General features: G+C 40.2%; 1 protein-coding gene across 1 annotated transcript in view; it reads right to left on the reverse strand.

Annotated features, from left to right (window-relative positions):
• Nucleotides 1-1,375: 1,375 nt before the first annotated feature.
• The window catches only part of LOC121434752 (guanine nucleotide-binding protein G(i) subunit alpha-1), an 84,531-nt gene continuing 63,861 nt past the window's right edge, over nt 1,376-22,045 (reverse strand). The window contains exons 4-8 of the mRNA XM_041633706.1: nt 21,159-21,316; nt 19,612-19,740; nt 8,352-8,481; nt 5,784-5,937; nt 1,376-3,419 (exon numbers count right to left, since the gene is read on the reverse strand). Coding sequence (XP_041489640.1) covers nt 3,229-3,419; nt 5,784-5,937; nt 8,352-8,481; nt 19,612-19,740; nt 21,159-21,316 — 762 coding nt within the window. The 3' untranslated portion in view covers nt 1,376-3,228. The remainder of the gene's footprint in view (nt 3,420-5,783; nt 5,938-8,351; nt 8,482-19,611; nt 19,741-21,158; nt 21,317-22,045) is intronic.

Raw genomic sequence — 22,045 nt, forward strand, 5'->3', positions numbered from 1 at the left:
CGTTTTCTTTATTCATTCTTTTGTTGAGGGACATCTAGGTTACTCTCAATTTCTGGCCGTTATGAATAGAGCAGCAATGAACAGGGTACAGCATATGTCCCTGTGGCAGGATAAAGTTCCTTTGGGCATATGCTCCAGAGTAGTATAGTTGATCTTGAGGGAGATAGACTCACATCTTTCTGAGAAACTACCTAGGCAGCATTTTAAAGCATATGCACATGACACTTAGAGAAAGCCTCAGTCAAACACAAGGCACTGTTTGCACGTAGTATAAAAAAGAAGCTGGAACGTTGATATGAGCTCAAAGAAAGAAAGGCTTTGACAAGGAGGCTTTCAATAATACTCAATTATATTAAGTCAGAGCTAGTGTGGATTAAAATAGAGGGCAACATAGTCCCAATTCTATTATTAAGCATGCCAATCTAGATTTCAAGGGGTTGACTGACTTTCATCAACAATTTTAAGGGGAAGCTCAACAAAGGCAAGAAAACAGGGGGGAAAGAGATAAAACACCCTTTCAACCATAAACTAGTAATGATTCAGAGAAAAAGAACTTCCCAACTAGAGATGCAGACAGAGAATATGCAGAGTTCCAGATGGCCAATTTGAACTTAAAGATTTAGTAATGTCCTCTTTCTCTGTCTTTCTCTCTCTTATGAAGCTTTAAGTAAGTTAATGGTTATGTGTTTGACTGTGTTCCTAAATGTCTTGAATCACATATGACCTCTGAATTATATGCATCTGGATGAAGTTGTTACTCAGCACGTATGTTATCCAGCTTCTGTAATTACAAAACACATCTGTGATAACAAACTTATGAAGGGAGAGGGCTTATCTTGACTTATGGGTTTGGATAGATTGATCCCACTGTTTTAACTCTGAGGCAAGGCGTCATGCTGGAAGCACATGGGAAAACGAATCCACTCACCTCTTATGCCATGCAGTAAAGAAAACAAGAAGGGGCCAGATTCACACAAGCCTCTTCTAAAGGACACCCTCATGACCTAAGGACCCCAACTTCTCCAAGATTCTACCACCTGCCTTCTAACTACCCTTGGACAAAAAAAAAATTATACATGGGTCTTTGGAGGACATTTAACAGCAAAACTATAGCAGCAGCTAAAGGGTAATAACTGATTGAAGAGAAAATGATGAAGCATTTGTTTTGGGCAAGGTGATCTAGGGAGTTGAATTCCCATAAGGGGCTTGCATGCAGGCAATTTTTATATCAAATTTTAGAAGAACATGTAGATAGGGCAAACTCAAACTTCTCAGACAAGTAAAGCCAAGAAGACAGAGCACTGGAAACAGAAAAGAAGCTCCCGAACACGGATACCTAAGTTCTAATGCAAAATGAGTTCAGTCAACAGGGTTGTAAAATTTTAAAAATTTAAATTTATTAGGATGTATTAGTAGCACAGTTACACAGAGTAGACTTCAGGGATTCACCAATGATGGTCACCAATATGTGCTTCTTCGTGGTTTTTAAACCCTATTTTCCATCATTCAAATTTATTCAGATAATGGTTGAATTTCATACAGAGCTTCACAATCTGGGTCTGACAGGTCTTCCATTAGTAAAAATGAATGGAAACGTACATTTCATGAAAGGCACATAAAATAATCTAAACTAACACGGGAGGAATTTCGATAACCTCAATAATTTCTTGACATTGCAAATAAGAAAACCATTTCCCCCAAAGTAAACCACGTGAATGCAATTCATGATTCTCCATACACTTACGTGTGCACACATGCCAACAAGAAGACTAAGGAAATGGTAACATCTGAGGCGAGTGAGGAACCGCACGCTGGTACAGTCTATAGAAAGACTTAACTTTACAGGATGAGTCAAAGAGGGGACTGAGCCGGGCAATGTTACTCATTTTGCCAACACAAGGGCACATGGACACACTGTAAACGATGAAAAGAAAAACGACACTAACAAGGTTCAGTATGTAGCTCTTATGTAACAGATATGTAAGCACACACATACACACTCACTGATCTTGTTCAATACTACTATTCAATGTCTAAGTATAACTGTCCGCTTAATGTCAGAAACCACAGTGTAGCTTTAAATGAATATGAATTCCGGCGAGTGGAAGGAATTTGGAAATCGAAGGGAAAAGAAGCAATTTTTGACATAAAGTGATAAACTTGAAACTAGTGAATTACAAAGCTTGTATGCTATCAGTAATAGAGGATTTTCTGGTTAGCTTCCAAACAAGGAACTATCATGTATGCTTAAATATGAGGGACTTGCCAAAGAAAATACATACATGAATGTCTCAAAATTCACCCACAAAAATGTTTTCACCACTCACCTAAACTTTGCCATAAATAAACTATGTTTTTAAGGGTATAAAATTAATCTGGCATCACCCAAAAGCAATGCAGAAATGCCATCCGGGTACTAAGGTTCAATTGAAACAAAGTGGTGGACTAAAAGCGAAGTGTTTTTAAGTCTAAGATCCTGTATCTTCAAAATTCTGAACCTTTAGCTTCTTCAGACAAATTTATGGTAGAATCGTAACATCATGCATCCTGTAAAGAAAATGTCAATGCACACGATGCTTGCTTAACTGATACAAGGGCAGTGTGCTAACCTCGGTAAGAACGTCCCCGTGACACACAGAACCTTTAGAGGACAGCTCGTGGTATTAAAATAGTCTGTGCAATGTTTGTACAAATAACATTTTATGAATACAAGTATACATATAATCAAGGAAAGGGCCGTGACATTTCCTAATATTAATTATGGTACCTAAAATTCATAGGACACGAACATAAATAAAGCTGTTTGAAACTGGCAAACACGGAGCTATTCTGTGTCATTCAGTACAAGGTACTTAATAGTTATATTATTTCCAAAGCCATCACACTGGAATCGTAAGTTGCCACTCTTACAACCTAAACATAATATGGGAAATCAAAAGATATAAATACATCTTACATTTGCATATTTACACTTACACAGAAGTCATCAGTTACACTTGAGCCCAGCTTCCACATCACACCTCCCTTTGACATTGCAAGACCCTCTTTCCCCTTTGAGAAAGGTCCTAGTCCTTCCAGATAAAGACACAAAACAGAACAACTTTGGTCACGTCCAGGATGCATTTGCCGTACACTACATTCTGTGTGGCTGGGAGACTCTAGTCTAGAGAGATCCATAGAGAAGTACTCATTTGGTTTGAAAATGCTTGTTACTACCAACTGCGACACTTAGAAGAGGCCGCAATCTTTTAGGTTATTTTTTATGATGACGTCGGTGACAGCGTCAAACACGAACTGCACGTTCTTGGTGTCCGTAGCACACGTGAAGTGGGTGTAGATTTCCTTTGTGTCCTTCCGCTTATTGAGGTCTTCAAACTGACACTGGATATACGCAGCTGCCTCTTCATAGGTGTTGGATCCTGAGACGGAGAAAAAGAAGCATGCAAAAAGTTAGAGTGGTATAGGGTTAAGTACAATACGCCTTTAAACACAGGCCACTTTTCTGCATGAAAACTATAGGGACTCCATAACTCCACTTAACCCTCTAGAACAAAATGATTTCTTTTTCCAGTTGAAAAACACCTGGGTAAACGCCTCTTCACAACTCACCTTTAACCTTAAGAAGTCCTTCCCATGGTAGTCTATGTTTGCTCCGTTTCTGCGTAAGTTTCCAAGAGCTAGACCCCTTTCTATCACTGTCTATCATCGACATCCCCACGCTGGAGAATTCAAGCCACCGAACCCTAATGGTGGCTTAGTAATATTGAGATAACCCAGCGGTGAATCAGCAATGCCAGCTGAATCCGTTTCTCTCCCCCTTCATATTTTCTCATTAGTCATCTTTTTGTCATCATTTTTATTCAAAATCGATATCATGTCTCTAATATGGTAAATGTTATGAAGTTACCAAAAAAAGAAAAAAAAATGATGTCCTACTCCTGCTTTTAGGTGAGGGGCTTGAGTCTGGCTCTGAGCAAGAACAATTTAGAAAGGGCCTGGCAGAATCAGGGCATAAGCACACACATCCTCTGACCCAGAAATTCCAGTTGTTAGGTATAGGTTCAGTAGAGCTTTGTTATGGTCAAAGAAAGTTCACAAATAATGTTAGCACAACACGACCTTCTACTGGAGGAAATAGGGCCTGCAGAGAGCAATTTGGGCTGACAACATAATTTTGCCCAGTTAAGAATAAATACAACTATGAAAGGATAGTTTGCAAAAGGAATACAGGTCTGCAGACAGACTTTGGTGAAACCGTAGCTCTCAGTGATAGGAGAGGAAGTGCATTGCAAGGAAAACACCCAAGGGGCTGGCAGGGCCACCCAGGCTTTATCCATACAAAGCCATAGCCATAAGATTCTGATGCTATGCCAGAAACAACTGAGCCATTCACAGAGCAAGTAAGTAGTGCAGATTTGAAATTATAATCTTAGCCTTTGGGATATCAAATAATTATGCGATATTCAGTGTTTATCAAAGACACTTCCTTTCTGCATCCAACGATACTCTAATTAAAAAGCAGCTTGACTGGGGCAGATCTGCAGACATTGCGTGATGCACTGGGGTCTGAAGTTGGACTCCGTGGCTGCACCGAGCTCTTGTTCTTGTCAGAACGGGGTTGGCCAAGTACAAACCCAATATCAGCTCTGTGAAGACACTCACTCAACACTCACTAGCAACCCACCCACTGTAATGCTAACTCAGATTTTATTTAGACTTTACGAAGTTCTTGAGAATTTTTTTGTTCTTTCAAATAGACTAAGGCAAAGGTTAAAATATTTATATTTAGAGTTCATACAAACTAACGGCAGTTTTGTTTTTTGAAGGGAAAGGGCCCCTCACTTAAATATATATAATACATATTTAATTATGTCATATTAATATATATATAATATATATATATATATATACATACATGTATATGAAAACTGATTTACTTTGCTTGTACGTGAAGCCTGGAACAGCAGGAGTGGGTAGATATTTCTCTTCTCGGCACTCAATTTTTGTTTTGGAAACAGGTTCTCAGATACCCTGGTCTGTCTTTCCACTTACTACGTAGCCCAAGATGGCCTTGAAGTACTAATCTCCCTGCTTCACCTTCCATGTCTGGGGCTTACAAGCGTGAACACCAGACTCATGTTCAATAGCAGCTCGCGATGTATTCCATGGAACTAAACCAAATTTCAACCAACGCTTTATCCCAATTCCTGACTTTACAGACGAGGCACTGGAACCTAGAAAAGGCATCTGCCTTGTTCAAGATTGTGGATTTAATTCTGTAAAAGCTGGGTCTTTCCTTCAAATCTGCTGTGCTCTAGGAGCTCATTGGCCAGAGCATCAACACTGGGACGAGCTGCCCTACTGGCTCCTCTTCCCTGGTCTGCTCAAGTCATGCTCCGTCCATTAGGCTGAGTGACTACTATTGTTCGTCATGGGCTTATTAGCATGTGTGGGTGTTTGCCACGAGATAGAGAACAGAGACAGATCTTATCTTTGCTCATCAAATCTGTCATTAGCTTATTGTATGAGCAAGTCAGTTTTTAAATTCATTAAAGACATGGAATCACCTTAGGAAATTACCAGAAAGCTTTTCCAGAAAACGGACAAGAGAAAACTCATCCGCATCTTCAAGATATATTTGTGTTCAGTTTGGAAAAATACTATGTCCTCCAGTGCAAGAATTAGTAAGCCAACAAACTCAAGCCAACAACTGAAAATCATGCTTTCGGGGAAGTTTCGCTTAGATACACATGATTTGCTAAGTTAATCTAAGAGTCCAATACCTGCATATTCCGGGTAGCAGATTGTGAGGGGGCTCTTCTTGATTTTTTCTTCAAAGAGATCCTTCTTGTTTAGGAAGAGGATAATGGAGGTGTCTGTAAACCACTTGTTGTTACATATACTGTCAAACAACTTCATGCTTTCATGCATTCGATTCTGGAACATAAAAAAAATCATTTTCATGAGCAGCGAAGGCTTTCAGGAAGATTGTTTTTATTTAATTAACATTTTTCCTTTAGTTTTCATACTGACCATAGTTCCCGTCCCTCTTCTCTTGTTTCCCCCTCCCCTACACTCCAACTAGCCGCCTCTCCATCCACCTCCTCCTCCTCCTCCTCCTTCTCTACTCAGAAAGGGCCAGCCTCTGATATGACCTTGACGCCCCCTGGCTCCTACTATCCCTCCTCCCTTTCCTCAGTAGGGCTCCAGAGTTCTGCCCAGCATTATTTGTCATAGCCAGAACCTGGAAACAATCTAGATGCCCCTCTATTGAAGAATAGATAAGGAAAATGTGATACATTACACAATGGAGTATTACTCAGTGGTGAACATCAATGGCCTCATGAAATTTGCAGGCAAGTGTATGGAATTAAAAAAAAAAATCATTCTGAGTGAGGTAACCCAGACTCAGAAAGACAAACATGGTGTGTGCTCCCTCATAAGTACATATTAGGAGTAAGGTATAGGATAACCAGCCTATAACCCACAACCCCAGAGAGGCTAGATAACATGAGAGGTTAGCTACAGGTTGCATGGATTTCACTGGGAAGCAGAAATAGAAGAGACCTCCTAGGTAATCAGGGGTGGGAGAGCAGGGGATGGGAACTTGAGGAAGCAGGTTATGTGGGTTGCGTGTGAGGTGGATTGGGGGCTGGAAGAGAGGGAGAATAATGAAAGAGACATCTTGATAGGGCAGGGCATTCGGGGTTAGGGAGAAACCTGGTGCCAGGGAGGCTCCAAGGAATCCACAAGGACCCAGCTACGACCACTAGCAATAGTGGAGAGGGTGCCTGTACTGGCCTTCTCCTGTAATCAGATTGGTGACTGTCCCAATTGTAACCATAGAGCCATCATCACTCAGTAACCAATGGAAGCAGATGCAGAGATGCCCAGTCAAGCACTGGGGAACTGTTTTAAAAAGAACAAACATTGCACCAGACCAGATCTTTGCAGCTGAAAACCGTTCAACACCCCGAAGGACGTCCCAGCTGTTATCTCATCTCCAATTTTGTCTTAACCTGCTCTGTCTGAGTCACTTGGGCTGATTTCAAACTCAAGCAAAGAAAGCCTTAGCCGGTTTATTCCCTGTGCTGAGACAGAGGCTGGCCCTGAGTGAAAGCTATTACCTCCTCATGGGAAACGAACCTCTCTTCTTTCCTACAAGTAACAACAATTTTCTAGAAGCCAGCAGGAGACCCTGCACAGCTAGGCCTGAGACAATGATCATGCAGACCAGGGTTTGACCCAGACAGTGGAATGATGCATACTCCTCCCCCTTGACTTCCGACTTCTTCTTCCTTATTTAGAATCCAAGAGCTTTTCTCACTATCCAACTATGAGCATCTAAGATGCTGAGACCCTGTTCTTCCCATAAGGCTGTACTGAAGGAATATCTTCTACTTATTCCTAGCCAGTTACCTCCTAATTAGACTACTGAGATGAGTGGTGGCCAGGTCTACTTGACTGAGACCTCTATCCAGTCAGGTCTCCCAATCAAGAACTTATAAGCATTCCATAGCAATACATTTTTGTCATCTCTACACAAGCAGAACTTGGATTTTAGATAAGCTGACTGTCTCGGTATCACCTCATCACCGCTGGCTCAGTGCCCACTGTGTAATGTCTTATGCCTGAGGTCCTGCTGCTGTAGCATGTTGTAACCCAGGGGTGTTCATGTCTGAACCCATCAAAGAAATGTCACTGTCGTGCAGATCACCTAGGCTGAAGACGCTTTGGAGAGTAGTTATTAAATTGAGCAAACTGAAATCCAAGTAGGTCAACACTGTGGATACGAGCAAAGATGACTTCCAGTTTTATCCGCTACCCTTTGAGGGACTGAGTTCAAAGAGGACACTGCCATATTTTACAGCGTAGGAATGAAAGAAATGTATACGTGACGCTGTATTTTCCCTTCTGGCCAACAGCTGTTTGTACTTGATGTAGAAAAACCTGAAATCTTCCCCCTTGAAATTTTCTTTGTACTTAAGGCCCAGAACTTTAAATCTGGATCCAAAAATGGTTCCCCGGGAGAACAATGCATTTGTAAAACGCTATTTGAAAATTATTTTTCTATACATAATTAAGGGTAGCATATATCAAAACAACAAGCTATCAGAGTAACTCGTGAGAAAGTGTGAGCCTGAAGCGGATGCAGGAAATGCACAGGTGTGTGTGTGTGGGCACCTACGCCTCCCAGCATCTCTACCCTCCAGGCTGCAGTAGAGAAGCCACAGCGAACAGCCTGAACTTTCAAACACTTCCTTTGTAAGCCTGGATTTCTCACAAGAGTTCTTGGCAACATCTGCCGCTGCCGGCGTTTCATGCTGCACCCCAGAAGTGCTTCTACTTGCCATTTCTTCATCCTCAGCTAGAACCAGGTCGTAGTCACTCAGGGCCACACAGAAGATGATGGCTGTCACGCCCTCGAAGCAGTGGATCCACTTCTTCCGTTCTGACCTCTGTCCCCCCACGTCGAACATTCTGTAAGAGGAAGATTTATGACTTGACACCACATTCAATGTTCAAAAGCCCCGACAAGTTCTGCAACGCCAACAGAAATGCTCCGCATAGCTTGGGGACTGTGGGATGGGAAGAAAGGGACAGAGTGGGAGGGGAAAAAATGTTACCAATTTGTTTTCTCAAAGGCCCAGGGTGGGGGGTTAAGTTATTTTTTTTTAAATAAATTCTTTGATTGCAGCAAGAGTAACTCTAAACCAAATGAAAAATATTCTTAACAAACAACACATATGGGCCCTTGATGTGTCTCAGAAGCCTGAGTTCAATCCTTCGGTCCTTTCCACAGGCACTCTGTGGCATGTGTGTATGTGTGAGTTCATGTGCACACACACATACACACACACAAGTGATGAATAATTAAAATTCATTTTTTTAAACAGTACAGACATCCATGAACAATCATGAAAGCACTTAGGATATCAAACCAGCAACAGATTAAAGGACCTCACTGCTTGTAAATACTGACAGCCACATAAAGCAATGGAGGAAGCCGGAGACCAAAGGAAACACACTCGACTTGCCAGTTCCAAGCAATAGAGCCACAGGACAGGGCTCCCTGTTCGTACTGAGAAATGAGTTCGGGCAGGATGTTGGAACGTCAGGGAAACCATCTCAGTAAGAAGAGGGTTATGAGACAAAGTAATTTTAGAAAATGACCAAGAGGTTTGTCTAAATTAAAGACTAAAATGAGAGAGGCGGGGGGAAGAGGTAACAGACCAATAAAATAAGAATTCCTCAATAATTATATAATATATAACTATGGACAACGGGAGGTTAGTGTGCATGGTTCTGGCACAATCAAACAATATAATGCCAATGACCTTTTCTTCCTGTTCCTGGCAAGGATATGAAGTTAAGCCAAAGTTTAAATTTGCATAGACTACATTATACTGCCTAGAAATAGCCACTTATATAATGGAAACACTGCGTAAACAGGCACATTTTAAAGGCCCCATTTATCTCAATGGCGCACTAATTAAAGCCACTCCTGGTTAATTCCCCACAGAGAAGCAGTGGCCTAAAACCAAATCTGAATCCGTCCACCAGTGCCGTCACTTTTGCCGTCTTGATTTAGCTGGATGTTAACCTGCTCGTTAATGTTTGCTATAGCAGAACGATCCTACCACAGCAGACATCAGAGCAGACAGGCTAAAAGGAGAACAGAGGGTAGAGGGGTAAGATGCAACCCAGTGTAAAGGAGAACAAAGGGAGAACCGATTTAATTCCATTAACATTAATACAAGAATACAATTTGTAAACAATTTTACCATAAGCTTAGAGAGTTTTTTCACACAGCACGCCTCGCCCATCCATCTGGAACAACCCATCCCTTCCTCCACTTTCTCTGTCTGCTCTGCTCACTCCGTGACTCAGTCACCTACTAGTGCTTCTATGTTACTGATGTGGTCGACGTCTAGAGATGCCTGACTTTAAGCAAAGCAGACTCTCCTTAATGGGGTAGCGAGGCTCCCTGCACTCAGCCAGGAGGGCTAGAACCAAAGCTAGGGTTTCTCAGACAAGAGATGAAAATATCCTCATGATGCCACCACAGCTTTTAGTTGAGCCTGACAGTCTGCTCTGCAAACTCAGGTCTGCCCGTGCCTTCGAACAACTTAATCATTCCTGCTCTCTGGAGAATACTGAGTGGAACAAAAGGAAGTACCAATAAAGGGGGATACAGTAACAAAGATCTCCAGGTGTGAAAACGAAAAGGGGCTTGGAACTGGATACATGAGTAGCATCTTCAAGTGTCCTGAATTACTTCACATAAAAAGAAACAACCAGATTTTCTTGAAATATAGACAACAAAGTTAATTTTATTTCAAATTCAGATGAAAGCAAAACCCCCGGAGTTTCTACAGTCTTAGAGAGTGCATAGACTATGATGAACAGCATGCAAATACCAAACTGCTAAGAAACAGTTTTAATGAGTTCTCAGAGGAAAGGGAAAATGCCCACTGTGGAGAAGGTGATGCTGTAACAGACGGGCAGAAGTGGCTGCTTAGCTTATCTGCACCAGTTTGTATGTAGTGGACTTCCCTTCTTATAGGAACACAATAGCAGAAAAGCAAACTTGAGGAATGAACTCCAAGCCAAAAGGGAGTCCTCCTCCCCCACACAGGAAAGAGCGACATATGACCGCACAGTTGGCAGAGGTATAAGCCAAGGTGTGCCATGAATTGCCAGCAGCTACCAGACACTAAAATCAGGTCAGGAATATTCTTCCCTGGAGCCTTGAGAGGGAGCACAGTCTCCCAACACACTGATTTCAGTTCTAACCTGAAAAAAAAAGGAGGATGATGATGTTTACTTGTTCATGAACCCATTTTTGGGCAATTTGCATGGCAACCCCCGGGAGTGATAATATTATTTGCAAAGAATATTCTTTACTCGTAAGCTCTATTTTCTGCCTTAGCAATTACCATCTCCTAAAAATGAAATATCTGCTTATTTATCTGCCTTTTTCCTTAAACAGTTTAAAAGCAAAGACTGTCTCTCTTTGCTTGTTTATGTCCCCAACATTTGATACACAAAGAACTTACTACTAAATAAATCAACCATGCCTACTGAAGACTTTTCAACATTTTCAAGAAATAATAGACTAACGTTGTGTTTAAGATTTGGAAATACTTTCTATATCAGGGGAATGTTAAAACCAAAGAGATTTCATTATAATGTGACAGTCAGATAATTTGAGTAGAGAAGGAACCTCCCCAATTTATTTAACTTATGAATTATAAATGAATGATGGTCCTTCATACATAGGTCATAAAATGGAAAATTCATTCTACAGCAGTGGTTCCCAAGTAGCATCAATCAGAAACAACAGTCGGGAGATGCTGAAGTCACTGGTCAGAGACTGTGTTTTGAGAAAGAACCTGAAATCCAAGGAGCAACAATAGTTGTGACCAGATTTTGTTTAAATTTATAACTATTTAAAGAGCTAAATGAAGATAATAACCAGATTAACTATTTTTACTACTCTTTTCAGATTCCATATAAATCAGGGTACTCAGAAATGTCATAATTATTTATTCATAAAATGTTATTAATGTAATTCTTTGATACATTTTTTCTCAAATTCTGAGTATCTATTTAAACAATAAAAATTCCTCATAAAATCTGTTCTCCTTTATATGAAAAGGCTGTTAACAACTAGAGAATCAGGTTGAATTTCTTAGGTGTTTTTGTGATGTGAAGTCAAAGGAAATGTTTCCTGAAATGCACTACCTTAGCCTTTGAAATCATCTAGGACCAAGTGGCCAGGACTGACCAGTACAGAATCAGCTAACTCTATATGACTATCAAGCTCATTAAGAGAACAGCGTGTCCCAAAATCTATTACACATTTATATTATAGAAAGGAAATGGCAGGTTTTCTTAAGTCAGGTCAATTTTATGACAGAAAGGATACATGAAATCGATATCTGGAAATAAATAACCAGAGCTGCTCAATTCTTTCATTAGACAAAGACCCTGACCATAAAAGCCCAGTCATATAGCTAGATACTTAAACTCTAAGAAATTCTCTCATAATTCATCTTCTATTTGCTAAGCAATCGTATAAAAATACAAAATCTATGTCATTTACCAGTGAAAGTCAGACAAAGAATTGTAACAGGAAATATACAGAGCATTACTAAGAGAGTACCACAGTCAATGGTTCATAGTAGATTTATTCTAAGTACATTTCTGCCCTAGTCCATTTCAGGCCAATTTAACACAGAAAAAGAAAAGTTATAAAAGCATATATAAGCAATCATTGTGATTTACAGCCCCAAATCCAAAAGAAGAGCATTTACCTAGTATTAGAGTAACCTGTGTTTATCTCTACGTCACTATATGAAAAGTGAAACTGAGCACATCCTGTAACACTGTCCCTCAAGGGTCCTCACCCCTGGAGTAAAAATAGTTTTCTGAGAGGATCACAGTGACAGCCAACCTCATCAAATCCTAGGGTCTATTTGATGTTGAAATGACTACTTTGACAAAGCTTGGAAACGTATGCTCTGGTAGCAAACACGTAAGACTATCCTGAACACAGTTAAAGTGATTTCATACGGCCAGACTGTCTTATGACTGAAATAATACAATGGCATGAGCCACCATCACCTGTCACATTGGTGGAGTTTTATCTTTACATAATTATTTTCAAAAGAAAAACAGACTCATTTTGTTATTGCAGTCCTGATTAAAGGCAACATGCTAATATCCAAGCATCTCAGTGGGGTTTACCAAGCTACATAGTGGAGTAATCACTGTCCAAATTCCTTCTGTTTTAACTGAAATGCTTTCCAATTCCTCCTTAGACCACATGACTTCACCATCAGCCATTTCCTCACCAAAACACACTTTTTTAGTCCATGGTCACTAAAACTCGAAAAACTTGCGGATGTGGCAGGGCACCCTTTTAAATCCAGAACTCCAAAAGGCAGAGATGCAGGCGGATCACTATGAATCTGAGACTAGCCATAGTGAGCTCTAGCCAGCCAGGGCTACAAACTAAGACCCTGTCTCTAAAACAAAGCAGAAAAAAAAAATGAACAAACAAAACCTAAGTAGACAAAATTTTTGAAAAATCAGACTTGAAGATGTTTTGTAGTTAGGCAAATATGTTTTAAGTCTTCAAACAATAAACATTTTAAGATTAAATATCATTGCATAGTTTTAACACAAATGGATATGTCTGTTGTGGCAGTCCCCTCTGTGTGTCGTGATTATAATTAGTGAATAAAGAAACTGCCTTGGCCTGTTGATAGGGCAGAACTTAGGTAGGCTGGGAAAACTGGACTGAATGCTGGGAGAAGGAAGGCAAAGAGAGAGATGCCATGGAGTTGCCGCCACCGGATATAGACCTGCTGAAACTTTGTTGGTAGGCCACAACCTTGTGGTGATATACGGATGAATAGAAATGGACTAAATTAAGATATAAGAGTTAGCCAATAAGAAGTTAGAGTTAATGGGCCAGGAAGTGATTTAATTAATACAATTTCTGTATTGTTATATCAGATGTAAGCTAGCTGGGCGGCTGGGAACCAACAAGCAGACCCCCTGCAACTTATGTCCCCAGAGCAGACATTGCATATGGCTACTTAATAACCTACAAATTTATCAGGAGGGTTACATGGCAAGAGATTCAGTAGAAAGGAAAAATATACCCACTATGAGGTGCAAAAAAAAAAAAAAAAAAGGAAGTGGAAACAATAAGAGTGAATTCAAAATCATTCCTACTAAATAAAATTTGTATTGAAGATAAACAGTCTACACCTTCCCTTAAGACAGTAGGGAAATGGCCACTCTTTCGAGGTAGAGGACATTATAAGAAATTAGAAAAGAACTGATGTTCTTTGGGAATTCCTGATAACACAGTGACATTGACATTAGCAGGTAGGCTTCACTTAAAGCACACACACACACACACACACACAAGGAGAGAGAGAGAGAGAGAGAGAGAGAGAGAGAGAGAGACAGAGAGAGACAGAGAGAGACAGAGAGAAGCAAGCTGAGATGCTCCAACTTCCCAGCGTGGAGCACTGAGCCTTCATTAGGAAGTGAACTGACAATGGTTTGTTTTGCTAACAAATCTCCAACTGACAATCTCCTTGACAAAATATCTTTAAAAAAAAATCTGTTCCTTTGTCCTTATCATTGGAGAGAGCTGAAGCTACCTGAAGCAGTCTAACCCATGATTCATAGTAAATCTTTCTTTTGAATGACAATCTTGAACCAGAGCATTTTACAGGCAAAGCAAAACAAAACAGAAGATAATTTCAATGACAACATAAACTAGTCCATTTCAAGCTGATGTGGACAAGGGCTGTGGAACAGATGATACAGCAGTTGCTGCTAGCTTTGCCTTTTGTTCCTTTGTGCCTTCAGCTTTTCAGATACTGTGACGATGTTGTAGAAGAAAAGCTAAGGGTATATATATATATATATATATATATATATATATATATATTCTTTTTAAAACAATCTTATTTTCCATACCAATTCCAGTTCTCTCTCCACCCCTCCCCCATCCACTCCTTAGCAGGCTGAAGCCTGCATGGGGAGTCAACAAAGTCTGTCACATCACTTGCGGAAGGACCAAGGCCCTCCCTCCTGTACCTAGGCTGAGCAAGGTATCCCTTCATAGGGATAAACTTTAAAGAGCCAGTTCATGCACAAGGGATAAATACTGGTTCCAATGCTAGTGGCCCCACAAACTGCCCAAGCCACACTGCCACGCACATTCAGAGGGCCCAGTTGGGTCCTATGCAGGTTCCCCAGCTGTCAATACAGAGTCAGTAAGTTCCCAGTAGCTCAGGTCAGCTGTTTCAGTAGGTTTCCCTATCATGGTCTTGGCCCCATTGCTCATAATATTATTCTTCCCTATGTCTGGACAACAGGAGTCCATACCAGTGCTTATGTGTGGATCTCTGCATCTGTTTTCATCAGTTGTTACTAGATGAAGGTTCTATGATGACAATTAGTCATCAATCTCATTACAAGGGAAGGGCACTTAAGGTACCCTCCCCACTATTGCTTAGATTCTTAGTGGAGGTCATCCTTGTGAATTCTTGGGAATTTTCCTAGTGCCACATGTCTCCTCACTAGCCCCATTATGGCTCTCTATATCAAGATGTCTCTTTCCTTGTATCCCCTCTCTGTTCTTCACCCACTTGACCTTCCTGATCCCTCATATTCTCCCGCCTGGCTCCCCCTATCCCCTCCCCACTCCTCTACCAGCCTCCCTACTCCCCCCATGCTTCCAATTTTCTAAAGAGATCTTTTCTATTTCCTCTTTCCAGGAGGGGGAATCTTGTGGGATAATGCTCTTGTACACTGTAAATATTTGACACTCATATTGGTTTAATAAAATACGGATTGGCCATTAGCTAGGCAGGAAGAATAGGTAGGGTGACAAGATTAGGAGAATTCTCAGAAGAGGAAAGGCAGAGAGTCAGTCACCAGCCAGAAGCAGAGGAAGCAAGATGAGAATGCCTCACTGAGAAAAGGTAGCAAGCCATGTGGCTAAACATAGACAAGAATTATGGGTTAAAGTTGTAAGAGATAACTAATGAAAAGCCTGAGCTAATAGGCCAAATATTTTATTATTAATATAATCCTCTGTGTGTTTCTTTGTGACTGAATGGCTGTGGAACTAGGCAGAACAAAAACTTCTGCCTACACAGGGATCCAAGTATGTCTTTCTTTGAGTTCTCCTTGTTTCCTTTATTCTCTAGGGTTGTGGACTGTAGGATGGTTATTCTTTACATTATGTCTAATATCCACTTATGCGTGAGTACATACCATGTTTGTCATTTTGGGTCTGGGTTACCTCACTTGGATTTTTTTCTAGTTCCATCCATTTGATGCAAATTTAAAGATGCTATTTTTTTTAAGCCACAGAGTAGTACTCCATTGTGCAACTGTACTACATTAACTTTATCTATTTTTTGGTTGAGGAGCATCCAGGCTGTTTCCAGGTTCTGGCTATTATGAATGATGCTTCTATGAACATAGTTGAACAAATATTCTTGTAGTATGAATGTGAATCCTTTGAGTATATCCCCAAGAGTAGTATTGCTGTGTCTTGAGATAGACTGATTCCCATTTTTTGATAAACCATGGTACTGATTTCCAAAGTAGTTGTACAAGTTTGCACTTCCATCAGCAATAAAGGAGTGTTTCCCTTACTCCAAATCCTCTCTAGCATAATCTTTCATTAGTGTTTTTAATTTTAGTCATTTTGACAGGGGTAAGATGGTATCTTAGAGTTGTTTTGATTTATATTTCTCTGATGGCTAAGAATGTTGAGTAGTTCTTTAAGTACCTTTTAGCCATTTGAGATTTTTTTGTTTAGAATTCTCTATTTAGATATGTACTCCAATTTTAAATTGGATTATTTGATATTTTGATGTGTAGCTTCTTGAGTTCTTTGTATATTTTGAAGATCTGCCCTCTGTTGGGTGTGTGGTTGAAGATTTTTTCCCATCTGTAGGTTGCCGTTTTGTCTTGTTGACTGTGTCCTTTGCCTTACAGAAGCTTCTCAGTTTCAGGAGGTCCTATTTTTTAATTGTTGATCTGAGTGTCTGTGCTGCTTGTGTTGTGTTCAGGAAGGGGTCTCCTATGCCAATGAATGGAAGGATACATCCCACCTTCTTTACCATTAGTTTCAATGTGGGTGGATTTATATGGAGGCCTTGGATCCATTTGAACTTGAGTTTTATGTAAGGGGTAAGATATGAACCTATCTGCATTCTTCTACATGCAGATATTCAGTTATGCTAGCACCATTTGTTGAATGACGATGCTTTCTTTTTTTCATTGTATAATTTTAGTTTCTTTCTCAGAAATCAGATGTTCATAGGTGTGTGGATTCTTTGGGTCTTTGATTCGATTCCATTGGTTCACCTGTCTGTTTTTGCACCAATACCAAGCTATTTTCACTACAATAGTTCTATAGTAGAGTTTGAAGCCACAAACCACGTAAAATATCTTGTTGTGACTCTAAACAAACAAATTAAAGACCTGTATGATAAGAACTTTTAAGTATTTAAATAAAAATATTTTGAAGAAGATATCAGAAAATGAAAAGATCTCCCACGCTCTTGGATAGGAAGTATTAGCATAGTAAAAATGGCAATCTTATGAAAAGCAATACAATGCAATTCCCATCAAAATCACAGCACAATTCTTCACAGATCTTGAAAGAACAATACTTTACTTCATATGGAAAAATAGAAAACCCAGGATAGTCAAAACAATCTTGTATAATAAAGGGTGTATGTATGTATGTATGTATATATATATATATATATATATATATTAATCATATACAGTTTGAATTTATATAAAGCAAACATAAAGCACTAAAAATAACCTGGAAAAGAAAATGTGTAATGCAAAACATAGGGTATGAATATCATGACAACAGTTTTCATAAGGAGGACTTATCATAAATTTCATTTCTAATAACTTCCGTCGTGACAAGCTGGGGTCTGCTCAGTCTCAGTCATGGGATCTGTCGCGTCCCGAGGGAACATGAAGGCACCTGCGTGGACTTACACATGAATATAGCTGCAGTGTCCCTAGACTTATCTTACTCACACTGGTTTAAGGAAACAACCAAAGGAAACCCCCGCCTGCTGAGCCAAGGAAAATGATACAAAACCCACGCAGCACATTTAATTCCAGGCTTGTATCCTTCCTCTGGGGCTACTAATTAGCTGTTACGTATATGGTCTAGGGAACATGGTATTTAATATAGTCTGAGTAATCTACCATCAGGTTTATGTGACAGGGGGGGCCCAGCAAGCTGTCCAAAGCTTTACATCAAAGAGGATCCTTGCCTCTGGACACAGAACTAACACTTAGGGGATGTGCCAGTTTAAATGAAATTAACCATAAAGCATGCGGTATTGAAAAACAATTTCCTCCAGTTCCTGTATAGTGCTTCAAAATAGAGAACCATGATATGAAGGAGGGAAGATTGATAATGAAAATCATAAACAAGTATATAATTATTTGAAACATCAAGTAACAGCACAGTGGTCTTAGATTTCTATGAAAACACAGGCAGTTTGTTTCAGTAAAAGATTCTGTAGCCAAGTCATTGTTTTCATGCATACATATTTATGTAAAATAAGTAGCCTTGTTTTCCTTGATTCTATCGTCATTACTTAAATGAGAGTAAGGTGGACAAAATGAGGAGCAGCAGGGTACACGTTCAGCAGTTCTGACTGGGAAGGCATTGGTTTAGCAAGTCGAGCAATACAGCAAAGAAATGGGGGTCAAAAAATGAATATAAAACTCCAGCAGCAGGTATTGACAAGGGAACACTGGATGAAAGAAACTACCAAGGAGGCTTTACGACTGGAGGTGGACTGGCAAATTAAAATTTGGGTTTGGCTAGGATTCAATCCCTGTCTTTCTCATGTTTTTGAAAAGTATTATTTATTAGAAGATACAGTTTTATGAATGTCTATATGATTATTCATTGCCTTCCTCTGAAACTGGCTCATTCCAAGGAAGGAGATGGAAGGAACATCCCCCATACCCTTTCATTCCTAATGCTCCATTATGTACCACTATTCACATGCAGTAGGTTCACACTGGGACACACTTGAAACAAACATTGCCCCCCACCAGACTTCAAATATCAGTTTGCTTCATGAAATTTTTCAAGAAAAAATTAAAAGGCACCTTTGTGTGGTGATATTTTGTTTCTGATCTAACAAATAAAGCTTGCCTGAAGATCAGAGTGACGAGGGAGCCACTAGTTAGCCATACAGGCCAGGCAGTGGTGGCAAACACCTTTAATCACAGGACTCGGGTGGCAGAGGCAGATGGATCTCTATGAGTTCAAGGTGGCCCTGGGCTACACAAGATTGAAACATTTTAAAAGAGAAATGGAGCCAGGTGGTGATGGCTCACACCTTTAATCCCAGCACTAGGAAGGTAGAGAAGGGAAGGGATATCACTTGTTGGAGTGGGGAATGTAAGGTGGGAGGAGACAGGAGCTCAGTGCACTCAGTCTAAGAACTCAGTTTGAGGATTTCATGGAGACAGGATCTTGCCCATCCTGGGTCTAGATTTGGTAAAGGTCTCTCTAGTATCTGGCTCCTTTACTTCTCTGATCTTTCAGCATGGATCCCCTAATATCTGATTCAAAAGTTTTAAGTAATAAGACAAATTAGAATTCACACAACACCTTTCTTGAAACAGTTTTCTAAGTAAGCACATATTCTATAACTAAAGCTTCCCATTTTACCTAAAGACACACAGTGATGCTCTCGTTAGACATATGCTCATATATTAAAGACACATCTTCTGTTTAGTCAAAATAGCCAGACACTATTATGGTTTGGGCACCTGAAAAATAGCAGGCAAAGGGCACTTGTCTGGTTATTTTTCCTTAAATAAAAGTTAAAATATTCTTCTGAAAATGTTGTTCTCACTCATTTCCATGCAATTATCTGTCTAATCTTCTGAAAAAAAAATTCCCAACAGTAAAAATGTCATAAACATTTATTACTTTGCCTTTTGTTTCTAAAGCAATGCATTTTATAACCAAGCTTATGAACAATATATTTGAAAGTTACTCACTTAAAATGAAGATCTTTAAAAGTAAAATGGGTCTCCACAATTCCTGTTGTTTTCACCCTGGTTCTCAGGACGTCCTGCTGAGTTGGGATATAATTTGGCTGTGCTATTCTGTCCAAGTCATTCAAGTAACTGAAAACAAATAACAACCACATTGTCAAGAGGGACTAGAGCCAAATAAGAGTGCTCAAAACAATAACTACAGCATAGTTTAGTTATGCAGTGCCCTGAAGTCTTCAAGGGTCTTTATGATCAATAAAACAACCAGTTTAAGCCTCTATGTCACATAGTTACTCACAAATCTTTTAGTACCTGTTCAAATTTGTTTTCTGGTTATAGAAATTCAAAGGAAGGTGGCTTAAAAATGCCTAAACTGAAAACCATCATGAGCTGTTTCTTAAAACTCTAACTTACACTTTTTGTATAACGCCATGCTTGGGTCTATACTTTGGCCTCCGCTGAAGACCTCACAGGACTTAATTGTGGAGGCGGTGGTAAGCAAGCTCAGCAAACACTGGGTGGGATGTTCTTTCCTTCTAGCCCTCTATTTCACTGTTCTGTTCTCAGATTCAACAGCTCTACAAACATCGAGTCCCCCAAAACAACATAGGCTCTTGTCAGTGGCCTTAGTTGCCCATCACAATTAAAGAATAAGACACTACTGTTAAAGGTGCCACACACTCCAGCTTAAGATATAGAAGAAGCAAGTTAGAACAATTTCTTCCCTGGAGGCAAGTGTCCCAAAGGTGCTATGCAGCTGCTGAGGGAGAGAAGACACCACAGGGCTGGTGAACCCTATGATTCCAACATCCAAGCTGCCAAGCAAGACGTTCCCATCTTTCAACAGTGGCACCGCTCTCACAGAGGTAATCATCTGCTGTCTGATCTTATTTCAGACCTGCGCCACAGCTGAGAATCCCACTAACAACCTTTGTCTGGGGAAGTCGTAGGCCCAACTATAGTTACTAAATTGATATAACATAAAGCTACTTTCTAAATATCTATGTTTATGCTCACAGACAAAAGCTACTCTCAGTCTTAACCAGAGAAGCCTCTTTCTACGGTAATTGATGGTGAACATTGAGACTCGACGATGTCTAAGAGGAAGAGAGGAAAAGATGTCTGAGGTCTCCAACCTAAACAAGACATTGACACCACCCTCTCTAAGGCACGGAGAACTTAGGAAGAGGAGGAGGGTGTATAAGAGCCAGATCAGTCCTCTGAGAAAAGCAGAGTGAGTTTTTGAAGTTTCAGTGACATTCTAGGAGGTAAATTGGAGAAAACCCTCTTCTATACAGTTCTAATTAGAGATTAAACATGAAAGATGCTTTTCGGAAACATGGGTAATAGCAGCATTGCTACCACAAACATATACACACACATGACAGAGAAAGCATTCAAATATTATCACTCAGAAATCATGAGTATAAGAACGTGCCAGGCAGTTCTCCAGAACAAATGACCTGGAGATGGATTTGTTAGCATGATTCATTAAAGCTGTAAGATGATTCATTAAAGCTGGGTTTTGAGTTTAAGCTATGGCTACTTACTATGCAGCAGAATCATTCAGCTGGTACTCCCGGGATCTGTTGAAGCAGGCTTGCACACCGCTGTCTTTCCACAATCTCTTTATGACTCCGGCAAGCTCTGCCGTCATGAAGCCTTCTTCTGCAGCCCCAGCGAGCACGAAGAGTTGGCGAGCGTCATCCTGCACATTCGACGGAACCAGAGGTGTTAGAGTTAAAAGATCCAGATGGAGAGATGAGCAAGAAGAAAAAATGCAATTGTGAGTTTCCTTCGTGGTTTTTATAAAGGGCCACAACGTTTCTCTATCTAAAGCACCACTTGCAAAGTTGGCTTATGCAAAACAAAGTGATAAACAGATGTCACAAGCCTCTGCTTGGTGGTCCAGGTGGCAGCTATTTAAGCACCTGGAGCAATAAGAATAACTAATCATGGCCTGTGAAGAGACCTCTGCTATCCACTGACAGAATGCTGTCGACTGAAGCTCATTTAAAACAAAAAAGATGGATGATTCAGAAAGTCATTCTTCTCCAGAGACTTTTAATCAAAGAAGCACAGCATCATTAAAGACTACCTAAAGCACAATCTAATTAAGTGTTAGCATTTTGATACAGTTTACAGATGCAAAATATTGTCAGGGAAGAGAGAAATCAATGTGGCGAAAGCAACAATGGTTTCACAGATTCTCACTATGTACACATACTGATAATCAGGGAGAGAGAAGCTAGGAGCAGGGTCTGTTAACCCAGGCATAAGGACAGACATCTGCAGGCTTTGGAGTAGATACACCCACAATCCACGTGAGGACAACACACACCAAGCTCTAAGAGAAAGAAGACTGGATATAAAGGGGGCCTGGTTCTGCGTTGGAGATGAAGCTGCTAACAGTTACCGAACCACAAATAACCAACCA

Source organism: Microtus oregoni, unplaced genomic scaffold (assembly GCF_018167655.1).
Source record: "Microtus oregoni isolate MIOR12 unplaced genomic scaffold, Mior012 000044F_ref0000062, whole genome shotgun sequence".
Taxonomy (NCBI): domain Eukaryota; kingdom Metazoa; phylum Chordata; class Mammalia; order Rodentia; family Cricetidae; genus Microtus; species Microtus oregoni.